Source organism: Thermobia domestica, chromosome 10, assembly GCF_964235325.1.
Source record: "Thermobia domestica chromosome 10, izTheDome1.hap1.1, whole genome shotgun sequence".
Taxonomy (NCBI): Eukaryota; Metazoa; Arthropoda; class Insecta; order Zygentoma; family Lepismatidae; genus Thermobia; species Thermobia domestica.
In genome coordinates this window covers 219028281-219053676 of record NC_137463.1, presented here as the reverse complement: position 1 = coordinate 219053676, position 25396 = coordinate 219028281, and the positions used below count along the sequence as shown (strand labels likewise).

Below are 25396 nucleotides of genomic sequence, written 5' to 3'. Positions count from 1 at the left end.
TGCAGACGAGGATCTTAGTGAAGACCGTGCAGCATGGAAGCTTTTCAGTTGCTGCAAGTGACTTGCCAACAATGGCAGAATACCAGTGATGATGATGATGACGATTGTTGAATGACTGTTGTGACATTTTTTTAATTTAAACTACAAGAATTAGAACATTGTTTCAACGTTAATCCTAACCTAAAAAGAAAGACGGTTAATCTTCAAAATTAGTGTTAAAATTATTGTACTAGAACATTCCAAATGTCGCACAACTTCGAACTTTCCTTTTTAAATCAGGTTCTTGGTATTTGAGTAACTCAATTGGCTCTTTTGCTAATTCTTTGCAGAGGTTTTGGTGATAATAATGTTACTTCTAAATTTACGGAGAAAGCTATGATTTTTCTTTTAATGTTGTGCTCATTCAGATTTCTCTGAGTAATACAAACCGACGTTTTTTGTATGCTCTTGCTATTAGGTCTGAATTATATTTATAATTTGAAGCAACCAATAGAATCTCGATTAACGAATCATGGAATTTCATTCAAAAATACGTGCATTATGAACAGAACAACCTGTATATAAAAGACAGTCGAAGAGACAGTGGAAATAAAGTTGAGTATTAACAATCCCAACAGAGAAGAAAATATGGGACTGAATGATCTTTGGAATGTTATGTCAATAATTTTGATTCTTCTTTTCTTTCTTTATAAATAATCCCGAAATAGTTAAAACAGTGTTGTAATCATTACATATTAACATTCTAAACGCTCGTTCATGTTATCTCGTAGAGTTGAATAAAATATGCCATTCGCACCTACGAAGTTCAGAACTATTAATGTGGTTATGTTCAAGAAAACGTGGGCTTATAACAGAAGAGGATGCATCGGGTAGAAGAAATGTATGTGAAAATACAAATCAAGCCTGTGTACAGGAATGCAGCTGTTTAAAATAAGTCACGTGTGAGTAAACTTCTCAAGAAGATAGAAGATCGCTACAAACAACTACATTGGACCAGTTTTTACAGAAGACAATACTGCTAGTGGTAGTGGAGGTATTTATGAAGATAAAATTCACAAATCCAGTACTTGCAGTATGAACAAGGTAAAAAACTGTTTTTCCTAATCATTACTAATGCATTATGCTGGTACCAGTAGGCGTGTTCTATAACACCGCGGATAATCTGAGAATTCAAGAAAGCATTGAACAGCCGTAAAAGAACACGTGCCTTAAGTCTTACGTAGTTAAAATTGACAAGTTAACTCGGAACTACAGTGAAGCATTTCCAACATGCACATGTAATAGTGTTTAATCAAGGCATTTGGAGATTTGTTATAATGCCTGGAATATTACAGATTTCTAATAGTATATTTTATAAATAATGTAATAGTATAAATAATGTAATAGTATATTTTATACTTTGTAAAAGTTTTTTTTTTTCTACGTATTTATTTTAATTTTAATGACATTGACAACAACATGCTCATATATGAAATGTATCTTAAACATCAAATCCGGTAAAATAAATACAAATGTAATGTGGTCGATAACCAATCAATAGAATTTAATCACCTTTTTGTCTAAATTCAATTTGTTAACGTTACTGCCTGCAATAATTTTTAACATAGGTAGCATATCCACAGCATAACGTGCCATCACTCCGACAGTAAAGAACTTATTCCAATCTTCGTCTTCTGCTGTAGGTATGTGGCCTACGCTCGATACTACAACTGAAAGTAAAGAAAATAAATTTATTTTTATTATTATTTCTACATAAGTTTGTAGTACATTTAGGAATGTATAACATAGTAGGTACATATACGATACTTTTGTATTTTATATTACAATTGTCTCTTTCGTGTTTTAAGATAATGAAATTTTAGTTCGTCTATATTTTATATACTAGTCATCATTTACTTATCATATATTAGAAATGTTCGGTACTAATTTATGGAATTCATGATTTTACGAAAACGATGACAAAGAATGCAATAAACTATTGTTTTCTGAGCCCATAATTTTCTCTCTCTATTTGTTTGATTCTTTGGAACTAATAGTAATGACGTCAGGGCAACTATGTTACATAGTCCTGTGATATATATTGAGAAAGAGTTCAGATATTTTACTGTAACTACAAGCATTTGAACACGCCAGTAATATTCTTGCAACAAAGAACATCTAGTGTATCTATTATTCTACCTTATCTAGTGTATTCTTGCAACAAAGTGTATCTATTATTCTACCTTATTTATTGCACAACTTTTAACATTTTGTTTGGAAAAATTAAAATTTTACAGCTTTTTCAACTTATCTTCTGACATTTTTTTCCTAATACTGCTCCTACCAATAATAGTAATAATAACAATAATAATCAACCCTTGTATTGTATCATTTATATGATTGCAAAATTTTAGTTATCTGTCGTATATTGAGCAATATCTAGATCTTCGATTTGTTCTTTGTATAGTCTTACTTCATTAATTCAATAAAATATTAAGATTTGTTCATAAATCTGATATATTTAGTTTTTTGACAGTTGATTTCTAACAAATTACTTCTGCACCAGTTATTTACTGTGTCTAAATTTTTTTGTAACTAATAATTACCATATTCATTTTTTAACTACTATTAAAAGTTTTGTGTTGTTTGCGTATAATTTTATTTATTATTATTATTTTTAATATTTGATTTTTCGGATAAACCATTAATAGAAGCAAAAGAAAGGTCCCAGAGGATGTCCTTGAGGTATTCTCTTCTCTATTTGACCTTGATTAGATGATACAGTGCAAATTTTTACTTTAAAAGTTCTATTTGATAAATAGTTTCCAAATATTTAACGTATGCTAATCATAGTCCATTATATTTGATAGGTTATTGAGAAAAAATTTATAGTCAATCGAGTCAAAGGCTTTTGATGTATTAATGTAAATAGCATCTACCTGTAAATTACTTGTTAATGCAACGTATAAATTAAATATCTAATAATTAACTATAATAACAATATAATATACATTATTATTATTATTATTATTATTATTATTATTATTATTATTATTATTATTATTATACACTTGGATAAAATTAGGAAAAACAGGACTTTCGCGATTTTGAGAAAATGTAAAAAAAAATGCAAATTGTTATCTTCTTTTGTTTTAATAAAATTGCATAAGCGTTGAATAATACAATGTTACTTATTATTAAGTAAGTGTTAAACTCCTTAATATGCAAAAGAAAATTATTACATATTTAAAAACGAAAGTGCCCATACAGAACAATATGTCAATATTGATAGGTTTAAGCTTATAATTAGGTTATTGCGTTATTCACACTTAGTCATTTTACATGATATATATGATGCACTACAGCTTCGTCAGTTTTCGTCTTTAAAAAAAATTAAATAGAAATGTCTCATTGTATTTTATATATTATTATTACATAAGATAATATTCAACAGATCAATGGAGCCTCACAAAACACATCGTTACACATGGAATTCTCATTTCCCTACTTATATATACCAGGTATTATGTAAATGTTGAACAACACAAAATTTACTTCTTCAAGACGTTGTTTGTAAGGTACTATGAACTGGATTTTTTCCTCACATCTTTGTTCAGTTCCTTCTGAATATGACTAAGTACCTGGGTAGTTAATTTGAATGAAAAATAAATCATCTTCAGAATATTGGTTTTGTAATTATGGAATATTGTAACAAGACTAACAAACTTGAAATTCTTATTAACTATTGCAATTTAAAATAATATGATAATAACAAATGTTAGGCTTTGTATTTAACAAGCAACATCTACTTTAAAAATGTGTGGAACTAGTGACTCAAGAAGTTAGTATAGAAGTTTTGGGATTCAATATTCCATTTTTGCCTTAAGATACGTTGCCATTTAAATTATACTAAAATCTAACCAAAGCAAAGTCGGAAATATACCATTGCTTGCTTCATCAGGAAATATACCATTGCCTGACAAAGGTAAAGATATATTCCCGAAACGATAACACATATAAGTAATAATAAGTGTTTTACTTGACCAGATTTTCTTTTTATTTATCTTATAGGTAGTTCCTAAGCTAGAATGAACAACACGTTATTATTACATGACACAGATTGAAGAAATTACCTGGAGTTGGTTTATGTCCAAATACTCCACTGAACATGGCTGGTATTCGTGCAGATCCAGCTACATCGGATACCAGCCCTATAACAGAGCCACCTGCTCCTTGCAAGGCCGCCTACAACGTAAAACAAAATGACTCTGAGAAAATAGAACTTAAGATAATTTTAGCAACAAATAATATTTCTGTTAATAAGAGCACAAATACTAATCTTCTAGACCTTATAAAACATTATATTTATTAAACCCGTAATCCAGCTCCTTCGTGGCTAAGTGGTTAGTGAACGTGTCTTTAGCGAAGAAGACCCAGGTTTGATTCCCGGCGGGAGCTCATGTAATTTGGATTCCACGTCTTAAATATAGCCTCGCTGCTGAAATATGCTAAACTCAAATCAAATTAAACTCGTAGGATCATTTGAATTAAAATAGTTCGTTTAACCTATCATAGTCATATAAATCACTTGAAGAGCAATCTTATTACTAAAGTCGAAAGGTCTGTCACCTTGCTCTTATGTATCCTTAGTTAAGTTAAAGTAAATATAGGTGTTAAGTTGACGCTGACAGCTTTGTCAAGACAATGTAAGGAAAGGTTTTACTGAGGATAGGATATATATGAGGATTAGTTACAAATGAAATAAAAAATAAAAATACATTAGCAAACAAAAATTTCTTCCTGCTATATAGTATAGGATAGCATACACATTTTAATTCTTTGTGCCCCTCCTGTGGTTGGTAACAATGGTGAAAGTGTCAATGATGTTATTCCAATTTCTGCCACAGTGCCCATGTCGGACTTTAATTTTGATTCCTTAGTTCGAATGGAAAAGGACCCGTAACTCGGTCTTTCTATAATTGTTGAAGATTGTATGACCACTTCCACTTTATCCATGTTCTGCTTTGTATTTTTTTGAAAAGTCCGATATTGAGGATTTTTTTTAACCCTGAGTATATTCTTTCAGTATAATGTGTGTATTTTGCAAAATAACGAAGAAACTTTTATAACTGTTAAGCTTTTCTCTATGTTCTTTGAAGGCATTGTCAAAATTATGCTTCTGTTTATTTTTTTTTTTTATTTTTTTTTTTGTTTTTTTTTTATTTGTTTGAAATCAAGTAAAATAAAGGCATATACTTATTAATTTTAAGGTATCACAGTTTGTTTTAATAACCGTTTTCAGTGATATTTCAATCTGATGTAACCATTTATTGAAAGTATAAATTCTGCAACTATTTTTCTCCTCAATGTTTGATTAAAAAAAAAATAATAATTTCAGTCGTTCTATCATCATTGGAACAAAGAATTGATGCTCTACGAAAGTACGAAACAAAAAATCCAAACTGTTAGTTTTTGTTTTATTTGAGCGTGACGAATTCGCATGTATGAACCAGGTGACTGCTATATCTTTGCGGTAAAGCTTCGTGTCGAATTTGTTTCCTTTCCTGCATATGGTTTGGTCCGTCTACTGTTAATACCCGTTTCCTTTGTTACCTTGAAGTTGGGGTGTATATGGAGTTTGGATTGTTTTAGTGAAGTTCTAATTCAGCATCTTTCTTATATAAAAATAACGTATCGTCCACAAAATGGTAATATACGTGTTGTATATTACAATACTGGAAATTTTAAAATCCAGTTTCAAAATTATTCATTACTGTATTTTCTAAGAAAGAGAATAAAGAATCCCATAGCTAATCCGTTAGTCTGTTTTAAACCAAAAGTCTTCGTTTCGTTTGAAACTGATCAACTGATATGCATTGCTTGTAAATTTTGTGCGGACGCGATCCTGTAAAATCATTGGCATAGTACGAAAGCAAAGAGAAAACAACGTCATTCTATACAGATGGTAGTCCTAGGCGTTATTTTAATGTTTATCGCCATCAAAAAGTACCGTTTTGGAATTCTACTGTAGCCTGGGAGGTCAGAAAATTCTTTTAAATGTCGGAATTACTTGTAGGTAGAAATGTTTGTGTGTTCGTTAATGACTTCTTAAATGCTACGCCATTGAAGATGTCTACAGCTTCACAGTCAAAAATGTATTTTGAGATAATAAAATGTTTTTACATTGAGCATCATGAGCATCTGGTTTCCTTGTATTTACTATTATTTTAACTTATTAAGAATCTTTTAATTAGTCGTCAACTTACAACCTGTAAAGATTATGTTAGTTTGAAAAGGGTAGGTAAATTTTAATTATTTTTTCTTTTTTTTCTACTTTTTTTTTACGTCAATTAATTTTAGATAGCATACTCTATTTTTTCCCCAAAGAAAGAATTTCGATTTTGTGTATTTATACATTAATACATTTCATTATATGTTTTGTAAATAAACCAATTTGTACAGTCTGCAGCAAAAAACCTGCAACATGAGCATGTAAGTTTATTGTGAAACTACGCCTAACAGCGCAGAGAATCAACATAACGTCTAAGTGGCACGAATCACGCCAGGAGAAACCACGGAGTCCTCCCCTGCACCCTTATTTTGGAGCAAAAGACTTCGTCGTTTCACAATAAACTTACATGTTCATGTTGCAGTTTTTTTTCTGAGGACTGTACCTAGGTACATATGTAGACAATAGTTGAATTTAACCTCATAAGAATGATTAAATTATGAATGTAAAAAAAAAATTAAACTACTAAAAACGAAAGATAAAAATGTGTAAAATAAATAATAGAAAGGACAGAACAACAACAACAAAAAAAGAAAAAAAGACATTAGATCTAAAAGTTATTTGTGAAAATTATATATATGGTGGTACTGGATCAGAACCCGTACAAAGTTTGGTCGTACGAACTCGCAAATTTGTATGAATTCAACAAATCAATTAATATTCATAGAGGCTTCTTCATATGAATAGCATGTGAGTATAAATATCTATTAATCTGCTTAATTCCTAAGAGTACTTAAAAACAAATTTTGTACGTATCAAGATCCAGTGTAACCACAGCCTAAATCGTTCGCTGACGATTGATCAAAATGAAACTTCAAATTGCACTGTGTAATAGGCTACAGCCTGACCGACTAACGACTAATAGTTGATCCTATTTCTTACATTAACCAATAGAGAAGTTTATGCATATTTTTAGGTTTCCAGTACACAATAGTGTCTGTAAAAATATCTTAGAATATTCCAGATATTTTAAGTATAATACATTCTAAGAGAAATATTCCTACAATAGTAAATAGAAACCGCTTACCTCTCCACCCGACGAGCCTCCTGGAGTTCTGTTCGTATCATACGGATTCTTGGTGGTCCCAAATAACTTATTGAAAGTTTCCCAACACATACACATTTCTGGCACATTTGTAACAACGAGAGGAATTGCTCCTGATTGGCGAATGAGTTCTGTTGCAACAGCGTCATGCTCCGCTTTATGGTTGGCTCGGGATTTCGAGCCTGCTGTATGACTTAAACCTGCAATAACGATTAAAGTACGCAGTAAAATAATAATTGTAACTGGCGATTGTTAATGCGAATATTATGTTAGTTTCCTAATTCTTAAGAATGCTGAAGTAGAGAATGTAAGAATGTATTACATTGTAACAATTTTACTAAATTTACTTGGAAATACAAATGGATTTTATAACCCTGAAAAAATTCTCAAATACGTGAATTGAAGCTTTAAAACATGTCTAGTATCACATTTCGTTACTAAGGTAAAAGAACCCAAATAATATAGTATTTCCTACAATCTTCCACATTGTTTTGAATTAATTCTAGTGATATTCAAGGTCAAAACGTTTTACTTGTGTGGTGCATTGTAGAGTTTCCAATATCTAGTATATTTCGTAAGCTTTACGGTTTATATTGATGGGTCGGATCATACTTTAGAGTTATTTCTTGAAACTTTTTCAACTTTTTTCTTCTCGCACTCCAGGTTAAGGTTATTTTTGAAACTGTTCTACATATATATCTGCGGTCTCCTTTCAGATCACCTCTTCCTGCAATTCTTACCTCCTTCAATTCCTTCATAACTTCTGTTAATACACCAGGTTCTTCATTTTATAGGAAGTCAATACCGTATCTTATGTTCAATTAATTGAGATAATCCTGGAGAATTATTAATTGAGATAAGCATGCAAATATATGTGTAATGAAGTTAGATTTACTCAGTTATTGTGTACGTGGTAATTACCTTCTATCTAAATTTTTTGTCTAAGCTTTTTAACGTAATTTCTAGTTTCTCACATAGCCTTTCTAACCCCAGAAGGAAATTTCTCACCTCCTTAACTCTGTTCTACTACGCTAGATAAGTGAACCACAACTTGTCTTAGGTTCGAAAGGGAAAGAGAATTCCTTAAAATATTGTTCCTTGAATCTTTAGAGCTTTGTGTTCGTTAACAAACATAAAGTTTGGTACATTTTGTAAAGAATAACAACCACTAGCTTTTACATGACTAAGAATCCTAATTGGATGATTAATTTTCTGGTATGATTTTGGCAACCAATTCTGTTTGTCATAGACTGCCACACATTATACATATTTTGGCTTCACAAAACATGTCAGCTAATTTAGTTCATTTTCAAAGAAAGCACTAACATCAGCAATCACTTTTATAAACTGTTGGTGATCAAATACACACACAGCTCAAAACTTGATAGTACCAATTATACATAAATAAAAACAATCTTGTACAGAGTCTAAGTTGAGGCAATTTGTATATGAGTTAGAGAAAAAGAAGAGGAGGAAGAAGAAAACGACTGAAGTGAAGTATACTTTTTCAAATTAAAAATAATGTTATGTATATAATTGTGTCCAAAATTGTTTTTATTCATGTATATTCCTGAGAAGTTACACAAATTTAAATTATTCACAACTTAAAGACTAATTGTATGCAGTTTTGTACACATAAATATAGGCTAATATCGAAAAATTGTACTCACAGTGTGCAAATTACTTGAAGGATTTTCGAAGAAATAAAAAAAAAAAAAAGAATGAACGAGGGACATTATTCATCGTTGAAATTTTATTGTGAAACAAGCAACATTTGTTCCCTTATCATTAAAATTGCAGGGAAAGGTATAAGCTCCAAGGAGAAGAGGAGTAAATTTGTCAGGAAAGGGTGACATTGCACACACAATTTGTGATAATACAACTCTTTTTCCATGAGTGTTTTTACTCGTTAAAGATTTTGTTTCAGGATTCTCACCACGAAGCAATTTATTGTGAACAAAGAAAACAATTTCAATGACTGTTTTTTTGTGGTGGCTCAACAGGTTATTCACTTCCCACATAGCACACTACGTCCCTGGGATGTCCCATTTTGATCCCAATCATCCCATTCAGTTCCCGGGATTATCGGGACAATGAGAAGACATCCCATGGACTTCCTGCATGGGACGTCCTGAAGGATGCCCACGTAGGATGTCCACGGGACGTCCCAGATGGGACAGGAGGTCCGTGGGAATACCAATAGACATCGCTTCGTGGTCCCGTTGAATATCCCGTATCCCGAGATATTAGCGGACATCTGGATCTCCCGCGGAAATCCTGTGGATGTCCCGGAAGCACATTCGGGTATCCTGGGATGTCCCGTCGTCCGTTGCAGGCTCAGTCTCGGACATCCCGTGGACGTACTTGTGCTATGTGGGTTACAACAGTCATGTTGTGAGATGATACGATCAGAATTCTAGAACGTTGGGGAAAAAGGAAAATTATTCGTGTCCTATATGAGTGTGTTGTAAACGAAAGGTTCCTGTCCCGTAATAATACTTACATTTTTTGCCGCGACAAAATAATTTTGTCCATATGAATATGTCCGTTAAGAGAGGTTTCACTATACCATCAAGTTTAGAGTTAATGTGTAGAGGTATTAACAAAACACAAATAGTAACTATAATAATAATAATAATAATAATAATAATAATAATAATAATAATAATAATAATAATAATAATAATAATAATAATAATAATAATAATAATAATAATTGGCTGCTAATTTTAGTGTTCTATTTGAAAAGAGACTAAGTTAAATAACATGTAAAAGTCTTTGTGAAGCCGAAACTTTTCATTTAATGTTTAGCAGTCGATGACAACAAAATTGGTTACAGAAATCATATCAGGAAATTCATCCGATGAGGATTCCTTGAAGGGTTAGGATTCGAAAGTTAATAGCTTTGTTTTACATTTTTCAAAATATTGCACAAGATTAAAAATAAAGAGAAACTTTAGAATACAAAATGATATAATTTAAAATAATCACTGTTCTGAAGTTCCTTACTGTTAAGGAGAATATCACTAAAGTGTATGATGTATCTGTAAACTCACAGATATAGGACTGCTGAATAATGAAGAACTTGAAAAGCTGCTTATTTTGTCAGATGAAATATTCGCTAATCCTGTCTTTTGAATATAGATAAACTAAATTTTGAGCAGCTATATCTTGGAGCTTCCTTCAGAACCAAACAATAGGATGGAATTGGAGCCTACGTTAGCTTTAGGTTAATCAAATGTAAGAGACTCAGAATATTCCGTGAATCTTCAAATTTAATTACAGTTCATTGTGCACTGTCCTTTTACCCTTTGTTTCAATTTCATCTTTAATTTCTCATAGTATCCATTAGGGTAATGATGGCCAAATAGCGTCTCACGAGTACGTTTCATCCAGACCGCGAATACTACCCCCCACGTGATGAAAAAAGAAGTGTGATATGTTCTTAATTCCATGCATAACAGGAAGAATATAGCTGGTTATTATAATACACATGAATCGGACTTGGATTTTAAGTGAGAAAACATGAAGATTAGGCAAGATTAGGCCATTAATATCGAACCGAGTTTTAGAAAAATGCAACTTCATAGAATTACTTTGAAGTGTTCATAGTTCAGTCCCTAATTAGCTTACAAACATAAAATAAATAAGAAATAAGATACACAGAATAGAGCAAAGTTTCAGAAAATTGTATGACTTAAGCACATTCAATGAACTGTCAGCTCAGGAGATGGGGCAAGGCAAATAGCTCCCAAGTATGGTTCTTACATTGTCCGGGCCCATACTGCATTATAAATTGGCCACTTTAGGCTATAGGGCAGAACAGTGTACGTAAAGCTCGAAAATAAGTAAACAAATATGTTTTAGGATACATATTCAGCCCCAAAAATATTTTTTAGGATATATAGACCATAGATTTTGCTCTATTTTTAAATTTTCTCCTTCACTCTCCCAGTTTCAAAATCCTGAATGGTAGCAGCTAATTACAAACTAAGAATGAAAACGGTATCATAACTATCTTTAATATATATTGCTGAAGATGAAAATATAAAATAAAAGTAGATCAGAAACGTACATACACTAATATATCAAAAGTAATAATTAAAAAAAGAAAAAAAAAAACAAAATGTTTTACGTAACCTTTGACAGCTAAACTTTCTTTTACAGAAAGTGGAATTCCTAAGAAGGGCAGTTCCTTTGCCAACTGCTCTTTACTCCTTGTAGTAGATTGAACAAAGATGTCAATGTTCCTTGCTTCTTGGAGAGCTTCTTCAAATCTTTGGTCAACTACAGAATTTATTATTGGATTTACTTCTTTTATTCTCTCTATATATGCCCGTACTACATCCTCGCTTTTCAGCTGAAAATAAATTTTAAACAAATTGATAAATAAAGCATATAAATAGCAAATTTTAAAAAAAAAAAATAAAAATACATAAGAACATATTTTTGTTGTTAATTACAAATAATTGAAATTTTCCTGAATGAAGAGAATCGTTCTCTGCCTGAGTTACACAATATTGAGTGGTTATAAAAGTTAGATTTTATACAGATTTAACTAAATATATGAATGACTTTAATTTAAAATACAGGGAGAAAAACAGCTTCTGAGTGAATAATGTTTGTTCAATTTCAATTGAAAGAATAAAAGTTTCACGGATTTTAATACATGCCAAATATTCAGTCAGTGAACTGAGACTCCATTTCCGGTAGATTTTACAATTGAAGTTTTGGGTGTTTTAAAAATAAATTTTGAGTCTCAGTTACTGAACCAACCTAACTGATAAACATTTGAAGTTGTTGCTGATAATTTTCACAAGTGAACTTGATCCACAACCGCAAGCAATTGTGAGTGGAAAGTTTCAACCACATATATCTCATCACATTAATTGCTGTCTCGCTTCAATTCGTTGTTTCCAACAACCGAGCGACGTTAGTGATATTTCTTACCCTCCAAGTGTAAGTCACACAATCATAGTCAACGTCTTGCGAATAAAATCAGAAAAATAAACACACTGCTGAACAAGACTGCACTTATTTAATATAAATGTGTTTTTATATTAAATAAGTGCAATTTTGTTCAACAGTGTGTTTATTTTTCTAAGTATAAGACACCACAACATAATTTTTGGAACTAAGTTTCCATTAGCCTATATGTTCACTTAAATTGCCTTAATTTAATCCTAACTTTCATTAATGTTTTAAATTATTTGTGCTTCTCTGGGACCGATTTCAAACACAGTTTGCGAAAATCGTGTGTTGGTTTCTTATCCTCTCAGGCATGAAAATAGAAAGATGCACACATATATATTTCCTATGACATATACACCTACAAACTGCTAAACTTGTATGATATTCAAAGTGCATACAACCAGCATGTTTTATGGCTAGTGGGAACTTTTGTGTCAAAGTAAAAGTACCCGAATTCCCACAATATTTTTCCGCAACCCAACCAAATAGAACACGTAGATATCCCGCAGTCTATCAGAATATTATAGGCCTATGCTTGGGAGTCTCCAGGAAAATGGTCACTTGCTCCGAGTGAGTCACAATGGATTTAAACACGGACCACCACTAGTCCTATTACTAAATTAATCTATCATGACTAGTGTTTGCACTATTTAAAAAAGTAAGTACAAAAGACTTTCGACTATCTGGCTTGCAATATCCGGCCTACTTAAAAATAAAAATAAAAAATAAAAACGAAAAAGGAACAAGGAAAGTAAGAAAGAAAAAGTTTCGACTCTATTAAGACTGCAGTTTCACATTTCTAAAATCATTTATCAACGTTAATGTTTTGTTTATTTTGAAATTGTATGTTTTCTCAACCTATGTTACTCGAGCTAGAGGTCTGCACGGGTCCAGCCCTACCCGTGAATTTATAATGTAAGGTCCGACCCGAGTCCGAAATATGTTTTAGCCTTTAGGCCTGACCACGGCCCGAGCTCGTGTGATAATCAAAGGAGTCCGAAAAAAGCCCGAATTAAAGAAACTTAATAATTAACGTAAAATTGTATTTTTATTTACAACAATCAGAGGTTTAATTTTACATTTTAAAAGTTGACATGATTCAGAGAGAATAACAAAATAAAGGTTATTGTTTACACTTACTAACTATATGAATTCTCTAAAGAAAATACTTATTTTCCGTCTCCCTTAGCCTTGGTGGATAATCGTGGGACGTTAAACTAAACATTTCGTTTCATGGGTAAACGTCCCCTGAACGGGACGTGTTATCATCTGCATGATCTTCAAATACACTCTCAATAATTAGTCAGGTTTCTAGTCTCAGCAAGCCATTATCGTACTTCACATCTCTCAACAACTGGTGTTTCATGGTTGAATGAATTTTCTCTTTTTCCTGAATTCAGCATTGCAACCTTCTGTCTTAAGATAAAAAAGTTTAACAGAATAAGGAGATATCACTAATAAATTTGATTTCGAGAGTATACTAAGTAATACGAAGTACATCGCACATAATCTTATTATTAACTTCCTAGTAATGATAAGAGACAAGACTTGAAACTTAAGGCTTTTATAAGATTCAGGAGTAGTAGTTAACTCTTGCGAGTGACATCTTTCTAGACTATCTTCTCGAATGTGAATCAGTTTTATCAAAAACGACTCAGGTGATTCTGCTTATATTTCATAAATAAATATTTAAATCCAATAACCCAAGAATAATGTGTAAAACAAATTCTTATATAAAAATATGCAGGAAAGGTAATTTCCTGTTAGGGCTGTTTTTTTTTTTTTTTTGTGTGTGTGTGTGTGTGTGTGTCTCTAATACGGCATGCGATTTTATTGATACTTCCTTCAACTTGCAGAAATATAACTGTTTGGGATTGCAATACATCAAGTTTACGTGAGGTAAAAGGAGTAAATTCTACCCGATGTTGCACCTTTGAACATGCTCATGCAAAATAATTTTCCAGTGAAACCTACCGAATAAATTATTCGATTTTATTAAAATATGTGTACAGTTATCTTCTTTATCGCATTCAAACAATCCTCACTTTTTGCGATTGAAAATAGTAGGGTAAACGGGAACAAATACCCCAGACTTTGAAATTTCCATATTTTAAATAATATAATAAGAAAATAATTTTCTGTAAAGACGTTCGCCAAAATTGCTAGATTTTGTCATAATAAAGAGTATAGTTTGTTTATAGCTTAACAAACATCCCAATGCATGTAGTTAAAATAGATCAAGGCCCCCTTATTCTCCCGATATTCTGAAAGTTATTTCCGCGATAACTTTCGTGAAAAGTATTCGCTTTTGAACAACGTAGTATATATATTGCTTGCGATTTAAATTAGTGAAGAATGGGGATAATCCTAGGAAGGTCATTCCGCTGGTACTTGGAAGTCTCTTCAATGGTAACTTTCGTAAAGAAAAAAATAAATAAAATAAATAAAAATAAAATAAAATAAAAAATGGAATATGTGCATTGTAGTATATTATTTCGGATGCCTCAAATTTGCCACAATTTCCTTGAGTTTAAAATCAATCAATAATGAAGAAGTTATTCTTTTGAACATGACTTTAAAATACATTTTGTGATGATAAATTATATTTTTAAAAAAGTCAAAACATCGGAATCACAAATAATAATACAAAATCATATTCGATATTACGGCACTAACGGGGAGGGGGGGGATCGAGCTGGGTGAGCCTCCCTCTCTATACCACTGCCTCAAAGCATAATCATGGAACATTAAACAAAAAACAATAAGACCGATTCAGAAGGAAATCGGCGATGCTAATAATAATAATAATAATAATAATAATAATAATAATAATAATAATAATAATAATAATAATAATAATAATAATAATAATAATAATAATAGTAGTAGTAGTAGTAGTAGTAGTAGTAGTAGTATGAAAAATATTTCCTACTGTTTGCTAGATTAATATTCGAGTGTAATTTAACATTTTAAAACAATCTTTTTTTAGGGGGGGGAGATTTCCAGGTGTTGGCGCCTTAAATTTGGATGTTTCTTCAAGAGATTATTCAGTGTGTTAGCACATCCTAGGCAAAATACTGCTGGTTAGAATATCCACATGAATTTATAACATGCGATATTGACATTTATAAAATGTCACGATAAATTATATGCTGTCTACTAGTAGGTTGTACTAAGTAGGCTACAACCTCGAGGCGCAATGTCAACTGCCCTTCACACTTTATCCAGGCTTAGGACTGGCAGTGTAATGGTAGTGTATAAATTATTAGCACTACATTGGCGTACTTAAAAGTTAAAAATTACAGGGGAAATATAGGTCCCTTTGTCATCATTCATTCAGTTTAACGTCCCACATTATGCCGCCTAGGCCAAAGGAGAGGGAGTGATTCCTTAAAATAACATTTTATGTTTTCGAAATCCACTTAAAGGTACACCAAATGAGCACTTAAGAACGTTATAGTAAGATGGTGAATATGAATTAATTACCTTTGTGCATACCCATACGAAAAGTTTTGGCTACATCTATAGATGGAAAGCCCTCCCAGCTGGTCTATGACTACCACGCGCCCTTTAGGTGGACGAGGCCCCGGGTCCGATTCCCGGTAGATTATTGAATGATAGTGGTTCGGATTCGACATTAAACTGTACGTCCAAGTCTCATATAGCCGCGCTGCGGAAAAAGGAAAAAAGACTTGAAAGATGGCTTGAAAATTTTAAACTCAAGGAAATTGTGGCAAATTTGAGGCATCCGAAATAATATACTACAATGCACATATTCCATTTTTTATTTTATTTTATTTTTATTTATTTTATTTTTTTTTTTTCTTTACGAAAGTTACCATTGAAGAGACTTCCAAGTACCAGCGGAATGACCTTCCTAGGATTATCCCCATTCTTCACTAATTTAAATCGCAAACAATATATATACTACTTTGTTCAAAAGCTAATACTTTTCACGAAAGTTATCGCGGAAATAACTTTCAGAATATCGGGAGAATAAGGGGGCCTTGATCTATTTTAACTACATGCATTGGGATGTTTGTTAAGCTATAAACAAACTATACTCTTTATTATGACAAAATCTAGCAATTTTGGCGAACGTCTTTACAGAAAATTATTTTCTTATTATATTATTTAAAATATGGAAATCCCAAAGTCTGGGGTATTTGTTCCCGTTTACCCTACTATTTTCAATCGCAAAAAGTGAGGATTGTTTGAATGCGATAAAGAAGATAACTGTACACATATTTTAATAAAATCGAATAATTTATTCGGTAGGTTTCACTGGAAAATTATTTTGCATGAGCATGTTCAAAGGTGCAACATCGGGTAGAATTTACTCCTTTTACCTCACGTAAACTTGATGTATTGCAATCCCAAACAGTTATATTTCTGCAAGTTGAAGGAAGTATCAATAAAATCGCATGCCGTATTAGAGACACACACACACACACACACACAAAAAAAAAAAAAAAAAAAAAAAACAGCCCTAACAGGAAATTACCTTTCCTGCATATTTTTATATAAGAATTTGTTTTACACATTATTCTTGGGTTATTGGATTTAAATATTTATTTATGAAATATAAGCAGAATCACCTGAGTCGTTTTTGATAAAACTGATTCACATTCGAGAAGATAGTCTAGAAAGATGTCACTCGCAAGAGTTAACTACTACTCCTGAATCTTATAAAAGCCTTAAGTTTCAAGTCTTGTCTCTTATCATTACTAGGAAGTTAATAATAAGATTATGTGCGATGTACTTCGTATTACTTAGTATACTCTCGAAATCAAATTTATTAGTGATATTTCCTTATTCTGTTAAACTTTTTTATCTTAAGACAGAAGGTTGCAATGCTGAATTCAGGAAAAAGAGAAAATTCATTCAACCATGAAACACCAGTTGTTGAGAGATGTGAAGTGCGATAATGGCTTGCTGAGGCTAGAAACCTGACTAATTATTGAGAGTGTATTTGAAGATCATGCAGATGATAACACGTCCCGTTCAGGGGACGTTTACCCCGTTTCATTTGTTTTATATAAATTCTGATGAAATGGGAACATGAACACTTCAAATATTTAAAGCAAAATGTCAATGTATACAAATTCTTATGTAAATGGATGTGTACTGGACTCACTCAAATAGTCCTCAAAGCAGTCATTGTCGATTGCTGTGAAGAAAAGAATAGAACCTACACAGGCATCTCAAACTTTCACTCACAGATAAGCTAAGCATGTTTATTTTTGTTACTTTTAGTTTTTCTCTCCACTATACAATTAGCTTTATTCTCAATTGCACAATGGTAATCAGATTTTTAGGTGGGCGTTTCAAGTTAAAAATTTAGATGTGCTTTAAAAGTTCTCCAAAAAAAAAAAAAAAAAAACGGTCCGATAAACATCGTTGTACATTATATTTACAAAGTTAGACCCAAAAAGGCGCAAGAAATATGGTTGTATATTTAAAAATTTGCGGCCCGAGTCTGAACTGATCTACGCTTCGTAGACCTGAGCCCGGCTCATATGCCGGGTCGGGCTTAAGTCCGCGGACTTGACCCAAGCCCGTGCAAACCTCTAACTCGAGTTGCTGCTTGATGGTACGTGCAACTTATGGTAGTACGACAGACTAAAAGCTGAAAAACCTTGGTTTACTTTATGTTTCCTGCAATTAAGTTAGACTTAATTAAATTTATCTTAAAATGTATACAATATTCAACGAATTTAAAAAGTTCGCTGCCGAATTCTCTGTGTCTGTCGTGTCTGTCTGTTATTTGCGAATTTTTCAATTTTGAGCCCTCCATTCCATAGAGCATCAAAAACTATTTTCGCGTCACTCTTACTGCTTTCCGATATATTGGCAAAAAATCCGGGAGATTTCAGGAGCCGTATCTCGCGGGCACCATACGTCAAAGATAGATGATATTGGTGTTGATTAATACCTAAGAGGATGGTAGACATTTAGGTATCAAGCAGTAACCGGTAGTCACTGGTTGTATCTGCATTTACAGTATATATACGGTGTCAAAATGTGACAGCTCAATATAGGTAATTCAATAGATCCCCTAATACGCAGGTTCCAAATATGTAAATGTATTATCAATTGAATTTAATCAAATAAATTTAATATATAATTTCATAAAAATTTCGAAAAAAATAATTATTTTTAAGTTCGTTCTGGCAATGCTCTTCGAGCATTTTCAACTGATTATATTCTTGAACTTCCTTTCACTGTAATTTAGTTTTAAAACGTACAATATAATACATAACAAATATTTATAAAGTACCGATCATGAGGGACGTACTAAAAAGTATGGTGTCAGAAAAAAGACGGGGGGGGGGGGCGAAAAGGGCTACAGTTGATGCTCGATATCAAAACAGAAACATCGTAAGTGAAGACGAAGAGATTAGCGGAAGGCCATGGAGCATGGAAGGTTCTCAGTTACGGCAAGTGACCTGCAAATAATGGCAGAATGCTGATGATGATGATGATGATGATGATGATGCTGATGCTGATGATGATGATGATGATGATGATGATAATAATACTAATAATAATAATAATAATTATTATTATTATTATTATTATTATTATTATTATTATTATTATTATTATTATTATTATTATTGTAATGATGTTTTGTACTAAGAAGAAGTCAGAACATATCGATAAGAGCGGGTTTAATGGAATGGGCGGGTAAGAAGTGAGTATTTATAGAACTCCGACCTATCTGCATTTTTGATATCCGACATGCTTTTGTCACATTAGGCCGGGTAATCAGCAGGCTACTGTATATTAGAGGTTTGCACGGGCCGGGCTCGGGCCTACAAAGTATATATCACTTCGGGCCCGGTCCGTAAATTTTTAAATATACAACCACATTTATCGGGCCTTTTCAGGCCTAACTTTGTAAATATACTGTACAATGATATATATTGCAACGTTCTTTCTAGATAACTTTTAAAACACAACTGCAAAATTAAATCTCTAATTGCCGTAAATAAAAATACAATTTTGCGTTAATTATTAAGTTTCCGTAATTTGGACTTATTTCGAGCTCATTTGATTATCACATGAGCTCGGGCCGGGCCTAAATGCTAAAAGATATTTCGGATTCGGGTCGGGCCCGGGCTAAAAATTCCGGCCCGTGCAGACCTCTACTCTACATACTATACGAGACGAGACGACAAATTTTTGAAATAAGACGAGAATAAATTTGCTAAAAATCGAGACAAGACAAGAAAGAACTTTCTCGGGAATCGAGACGAGACGAGACTTCTACAAAAAGAATTACGAGACGAACTAAAATATATGAAGTTTCTTTTTGATAGACAATGCGATGACAGACAAGAAAAAGTGCTGATGTAGTTGAGATGCCATTATGATTAGTTCTTCGCTTCGTCATTGCGAAAGAGTGGTATTATCAATCATCAAGAAAGGATAATTTGCGCAACTCATTTTTCAGCACAAAAGAACATGAGAAAGACAGAGTAAATACGTCCATATGATGAACATTCAGTCAACACAATTATATGATTACTTAACAATAAGCACGCATTCTGAAATTTTTGTTGAGGAGGATCCAAAATCGAAAAGACATTCCATTCTTCCTTTTTTTTTTTTCAAGTTTTATATTTGTATTGAGATGTGTGTTCTAGTATAAAACGTCACTAATTCATTTAATACAGTAGAACTAAGTAAAAACTACAAATAAAATTAACTCATAAGATTGTACAGGAAATATTAACAGGCAGCCATTTTGGAATATATGTAATTCACAAGGCACTACGTCTATTATATTAGTACTGAACTGGTATTATTTCTACTTCCGATTTTTTTTAAAAAGTAATTTTTAAGTACTGCTACTCATATTCTCAGAAAAAAATGACAGAGCTGAATTGTTTTCATAAGAAATCATTTCTCTGCTAAAGCAAGTATAGTTTTATTAAGAAAGTGTACAGTCCGCAGCAAAAAAAAAAAAAAAAAAAAAAAAACCTGCAACATGAGCATGTAAGTTTATTGTGAAACGGCGATCTTTTGCTCCAAAATGAGTGTGCAAGGGAGGACGCCGAGGTTTCTCCTGGCGTGATTCGTACCACCTAGACGTTATGTTGATTCCTTTGCGCTGTTAGGCGTAGTTTCACAATAAACTTACATGCTCATGTTGCAGGTTTTTTTGCTGCGGACTGTACAATGGTCTGTCGAGCTCCTAAGATTGGTGAGGATTCAGACTAGGTGGACCTAGTGATGGGCAAATTCCCGGGAAAATATTTTTCGGGAATATTCCTTGGGAATATTTCGGGAAGATTCCTAAAAATGGGAATATTCCGGTAATTTATGTACGAACAAAGAAAATTGCATTCTCTTACCATATTATAATTTCAAATAAAATCCGTTGTTTTTATCACTGTATATTTATTACGGTTATCTTCAGAGGACTCTTTAAAATGTATATTCTGAACGGTATTATGCTATTTTACTTTATTTACCGAGCACGCATAAATGTATATTTACTTACAATTATGTTTTATGCAAGTAAATGTGTTGGAAATACATTTGGTATAGAAAGTCCACATACTTTTACACCGCTAAACAGTTTAAATTTATATGTAAGTGAATTATCTAAACTTCAACCTACTACTAGTATAACCATATTAAATTTTTAAATGTTATAAACAAATTAAATTGGGTAACTGTCAGAAAGCATACGTAGTCTGTCGAAAAATTCGTAAGGTTGCAAGTGCATGGGACGGCATATGTACAGAATGTTGAGTTGAGGTATACTGTGCTTGGTTACTGCGGTCTTACTGTGTACTATTAAATCTGTTAATATGTAAACATTAATTTTAAAAATATATGTATTTACAGCTACAGAGATTTCTTTCTTCATATCTAATTCTTCCTCAGTGAGCAAGATTCGAGTCACAAATAGCAGACAGACCGACATATAGTACTAACGGTGGTTCGGGGTGTATTGATAGTACTTCACCTTTATCTCTACAGAATTTCTACATTAATTTACAAGCTGATTTTTTTCATCATTTAAAAATTAGTATTTTGCTACTTTCTAGTGCAAATTGAAATGTAAATTAAAAAATCACATTATTAATTAGTTATATAAAGTACAGTCAACGAATTACAATTTTTTAATCTCCAAATTATTTAAAACCTAGAAGTAAATGATAATACATGAAAATACAGTAATTATTCATACAGTTCTTATAATTTAGAAAATAAAGGAAGGGAATAAATTTCTTCCCGGGAATATGTCAGGGTAAAAACCCGGAATATTCCCATTTTTTATTTTCCTTCTCACAGGGAATATTCCCACTGCCCATCACTAGGTGGACCTCCGTGAGTGCACCTGTAGTGCAGACAAAATACATAGATATATATTCTATTTTAAAAGAGTTACTAAAGTTTGAGGGAGTCCGAACCCGGTGGACTCAATCCGTCCGTAAATGCGTTCCTCTTTACAATAATTCAATTAAACTGACAGTGGTACACATTACATACACCAATATGATGTAGTACAATTGCCAATGATGTTGCATAAAAATCAAAATTTCTTATCTAAAAGATTTCAGAGGAATGATTGATCAAAACTAATTGAATGATGAAGGCAATCTAAATGAATCAATTAATTCTTTACATCAACTGAATTAATGTAAAGGATTAAAGTATGCTCACCACTTCAAGGTATGATCGATAAGAACAATGTACGTATGTAATTTTCCAAATTTATTAGGCTAAGGGTTTGTATACAAAACGGGTCACATCAGAAGCTTTAAGATTCACAACTAAATCGAAAAGTTCTATTGACGCGGTGAAGGACAGGCGATATAAGTTCATTAATAGATACTTCACCCGTAGACCAAACTCGTATAATGTTCAAATATTTTCTATAATTTCGATTACTAACTTTAAGTTAGAGACGCTTATCCCAATTTTCAACGAACTTTCGTTACTGAATTTTCTCTGTATGTGTGTGTGTGTTTGTGTTATATGCGAATTTTTCAATTTTGAGCTCTCCAATCGATAGAGCATCAAAAACTATCTCAAAGAAGTGATGGAATTTTTCGCGTCACTCTTACCGTTCCAGAGATATTGGCCAAAAAAGTTCCGATTCCGGAAGATTTAAGGAGCCATATCTCGGGAACCGTAAGTCATAGAGAGATGATATTGGTGTTGATCAATATCTAAAAGGATGGTAAACATTTTGGTACTCAGTAATAATCGGTGGACACTGGCCAATGGCGATCGTTACCCAGATATTGGCCATGAAAGTTCGGATTTCGGGAGATTTAAGGAGCCATGTCTCGGGAACCGTAAGTCATAGAGAGATGATAATTTGCGAATTTTTCAATTTTGAGCCCCCAATTTGAGCATGTGTTTTCATAAAATATATCGTAGAACATTTAACAGAACTCTTAAACAAAACATGTGGAAAAAAATAGTACTCAAGGTAATTATAAATGGATAGATATATACTACAAGAATTGTTTAATAAGTATATAAAGTACAAGAACAATTGGTATAAAGCCTGTAGAAGTAAATAAGGAAAATTAATTCTTTTTAAATTCGTTCTGGCAATGTTCTTGGAGCATTCTCAAGTGGCTTTTATTAAATTTTAATGAGTAACTTGAAGAAAATGAAGAACATAAAATGTAGAAAATGTCAGATTGTATCTACAAAATGCTATTAAAGAAATTGATAACTTTTTCAAACGTTTTCTTATAAATCAGAAATTTAATTGTCCAGTTAATGACGTCATAATTTTTGGACACTCAAATTGATACGAAAGGTTTCATTGTATTAGTATAATTAATAACGTAAAAACTATCTGCCTAACTTCCAAAAGGGCCTACCTGGGTGCAATGTGAACATACTTTGGGGGGATGGCTGAAAGTCAGCTTAAATGTAGAAAAGATTATATATTTTAAAAGTAAATTGTTCTAATATGGATGAAAAGTAGTAGAAATATAACGGTTCTGCGCCACTGAGCTCGTACCCATTTCGTCAGTCCCGCCTGAAGCAAAGAACGACTCCCAGTGCCGCCTGACAAGCGGTGTCAGACGACCCAGGTACGAATCGAGAAATTGAGTCCTCCGTTATAGGGGTGTATTTGTTCCCTTTAACGACCCTTTTTTTAGGGGTGTATTCGTTTTCTTTTACGACCACTTTTTTCAACCCCTATGTAAGATGTCACACGTATCGCCCAGCTAACATCCCCCGTAGAAATCGTTCCCTTTTATGACTACTTTTTGGAGTGTATTCGTTCTCTTTTATGACCACTTTTTCAACCCCTATTCCAACATAGGGGAAATTACATAAGACAATAAACACATTTTCCAACCTCTATGTAACATAAGACTACGAAAACACAACTACGTAACATAGCAGAAAGGCTACTAACGTAATAGAGGTGTACTCGTTCTCTTTTATAACCCCTATTTTAACATAGCAGAAATTACACAAGACTACGTAACATAGCAGAAAAGCTACTAACATCATAGAGGTGTACTCGTTCTCTTTTATAACCCCTATTTTAACATATCAGAGCTGAGAAAAGAGTATGACTTATTTTTAAAATAGGTACGAAAATAATTTGAGCGACCCCAATTTCGGCGGCAACCAGATTTAGTTACTTTTTTGGAAACTAGATTTAGTAAGTTTCTGCTCTCTTTACGATCCTGCAGTGAGTAACTCAATTATTACATTGATTAAAAAATAAACAAATCCTTTACAGTACAATAAGTGTCTTAAGTAATCTCTGCTGTGTTACATAGGGGTTGAAAAAGGTGCCCATAAAAAGAAACGAATACATCCCTATTATTATCTGTTACGTTAGTAGTCTATGCTATGTTACATAGGAGTGCTGCTGAAATATGCGTTTGTAGTCTCTGTGCTCATAATCTTATGTAATTTTTGCTATGTTAAAATAGGGGGTGGAAAAATAAGCCAAACTCTTTTATTAGCTCTACTATGTTACATAGGATACAAAATGTGCAAAATACACGAAGTCGCCTACATACACTATGTGATCGAAAGTATCCGGAAACCTCAAAAGCATACGTTTTTCATATTAGGTGCATTGTGCTGCCACCTACTGCCAGGTACTCATTATCAGCGATCTCAGTAGTCATTAGACATCGTGAGAAAGCAAAATGGGGCGCTCCGCGGAACTCACGGTCTTCGAACGTGGTCAGCTGATTGAGTGTCAGTTGTGTCAGAAGTCTGTACGCGAGATTTCCACACTCCTAAACATCCCTAGGTTCATTGTGTCTGATGTGATAGTGAAGTGGAAACGTGAATTGACACCTACAGCACAAAAGCGTACAAGCCGACCTCGTCTGTTGATTGACAGAGACCGCCGACAGTTGAAGAGGGTCGTAAAGTGTAATAGGCAGACATCTATCCAGACCATCACACAGGAATTCCAAACTGCGTCAGAATCCACTCCAAGTACTATGACAGTTAGGCGTAAGGTGAGAAAACTTGGATTTCATGGTCGAGCGGCAGCTCATAAGCCACACATCACGCTGGTAAATGTCAAACGACAACTCGCTTGGTGTAAGGAGCGTAAACATTGGACGATTGAACAGTGGGAAAACGTTATGTGGAGTGGCGAATCACGGTACTCAATGTGGTGATCCGATGGCAGAGTATGGGTATGGCGAATACCCGGTGAACGTCATCTGTCAGCGTGTGTAGTGCCAACAGTAAAATTCGGACGTGGTGGTGTTATGGTGTGGTCGTATTTTTCTCGGAGGGGGCTTGCACCCCTTGTTGTTTTGCATGGCACTCTCACAGCGCAGGCCTGGCACTGGCGCAGCATGGCACATTGATGTTTTAAGCACCTTCTTGGTTCCCACTGTTGAAAAGCAATTCGGGGATGACGATTGCATCTTTCAACACGATCGAGCACCTGTTCATACTGCACGGCCTGTGGCGGAGTGGTTACACGACCATAACATCCATGTAATGGACTGGCCTGCAGAGTCCTGACTTGAATCCTATAAAACGCCTTTGGGATGTTTTGGAACTCCGACTTCGTGCCAGGCCTCACCAACCTACATAGATACCTCTCCTCAGTTCAGCACTCCGTGAAGAATGGG

At 33.2% G+C, this 25396-nt stretch overlaps 1 protein-coding gene across 3 annotated transcripts in view; it reads right to left on the bottom strand.

Moving 5' to 3' along the window:
- The window catches only part of LOC145662995 (fatty-acid amide hydrolase 2-A-like), a 286215-nt gene that overhangs the window by 25195 nt on the left and 235624 nt on the right, over positions 1-25396 (bottom strand). For all 3 annotated transcript variants that reach the window (XM_081729105.1, XM_081729106.1, XM_081729104.1), the window contains exons 3-6: positions 11454-11673; positions 7296-7513; positions 4113-4224; positions 1552-1709 (exon numbers count right to left, since the gene is read on the bottom strand). In XM_081729105.1, coding sequence (XP_081585231.1) covers positions 1552-1709; positions 4113-4224; positions 7296-7513; positions 11454-11673 — 708 coding nt within the window. The remainder of the gene's footprint in view (positions 1-1551; positions 1710-4112; positions 4225-7295; positions 7514-11453; positions 11674-25396) is intronic.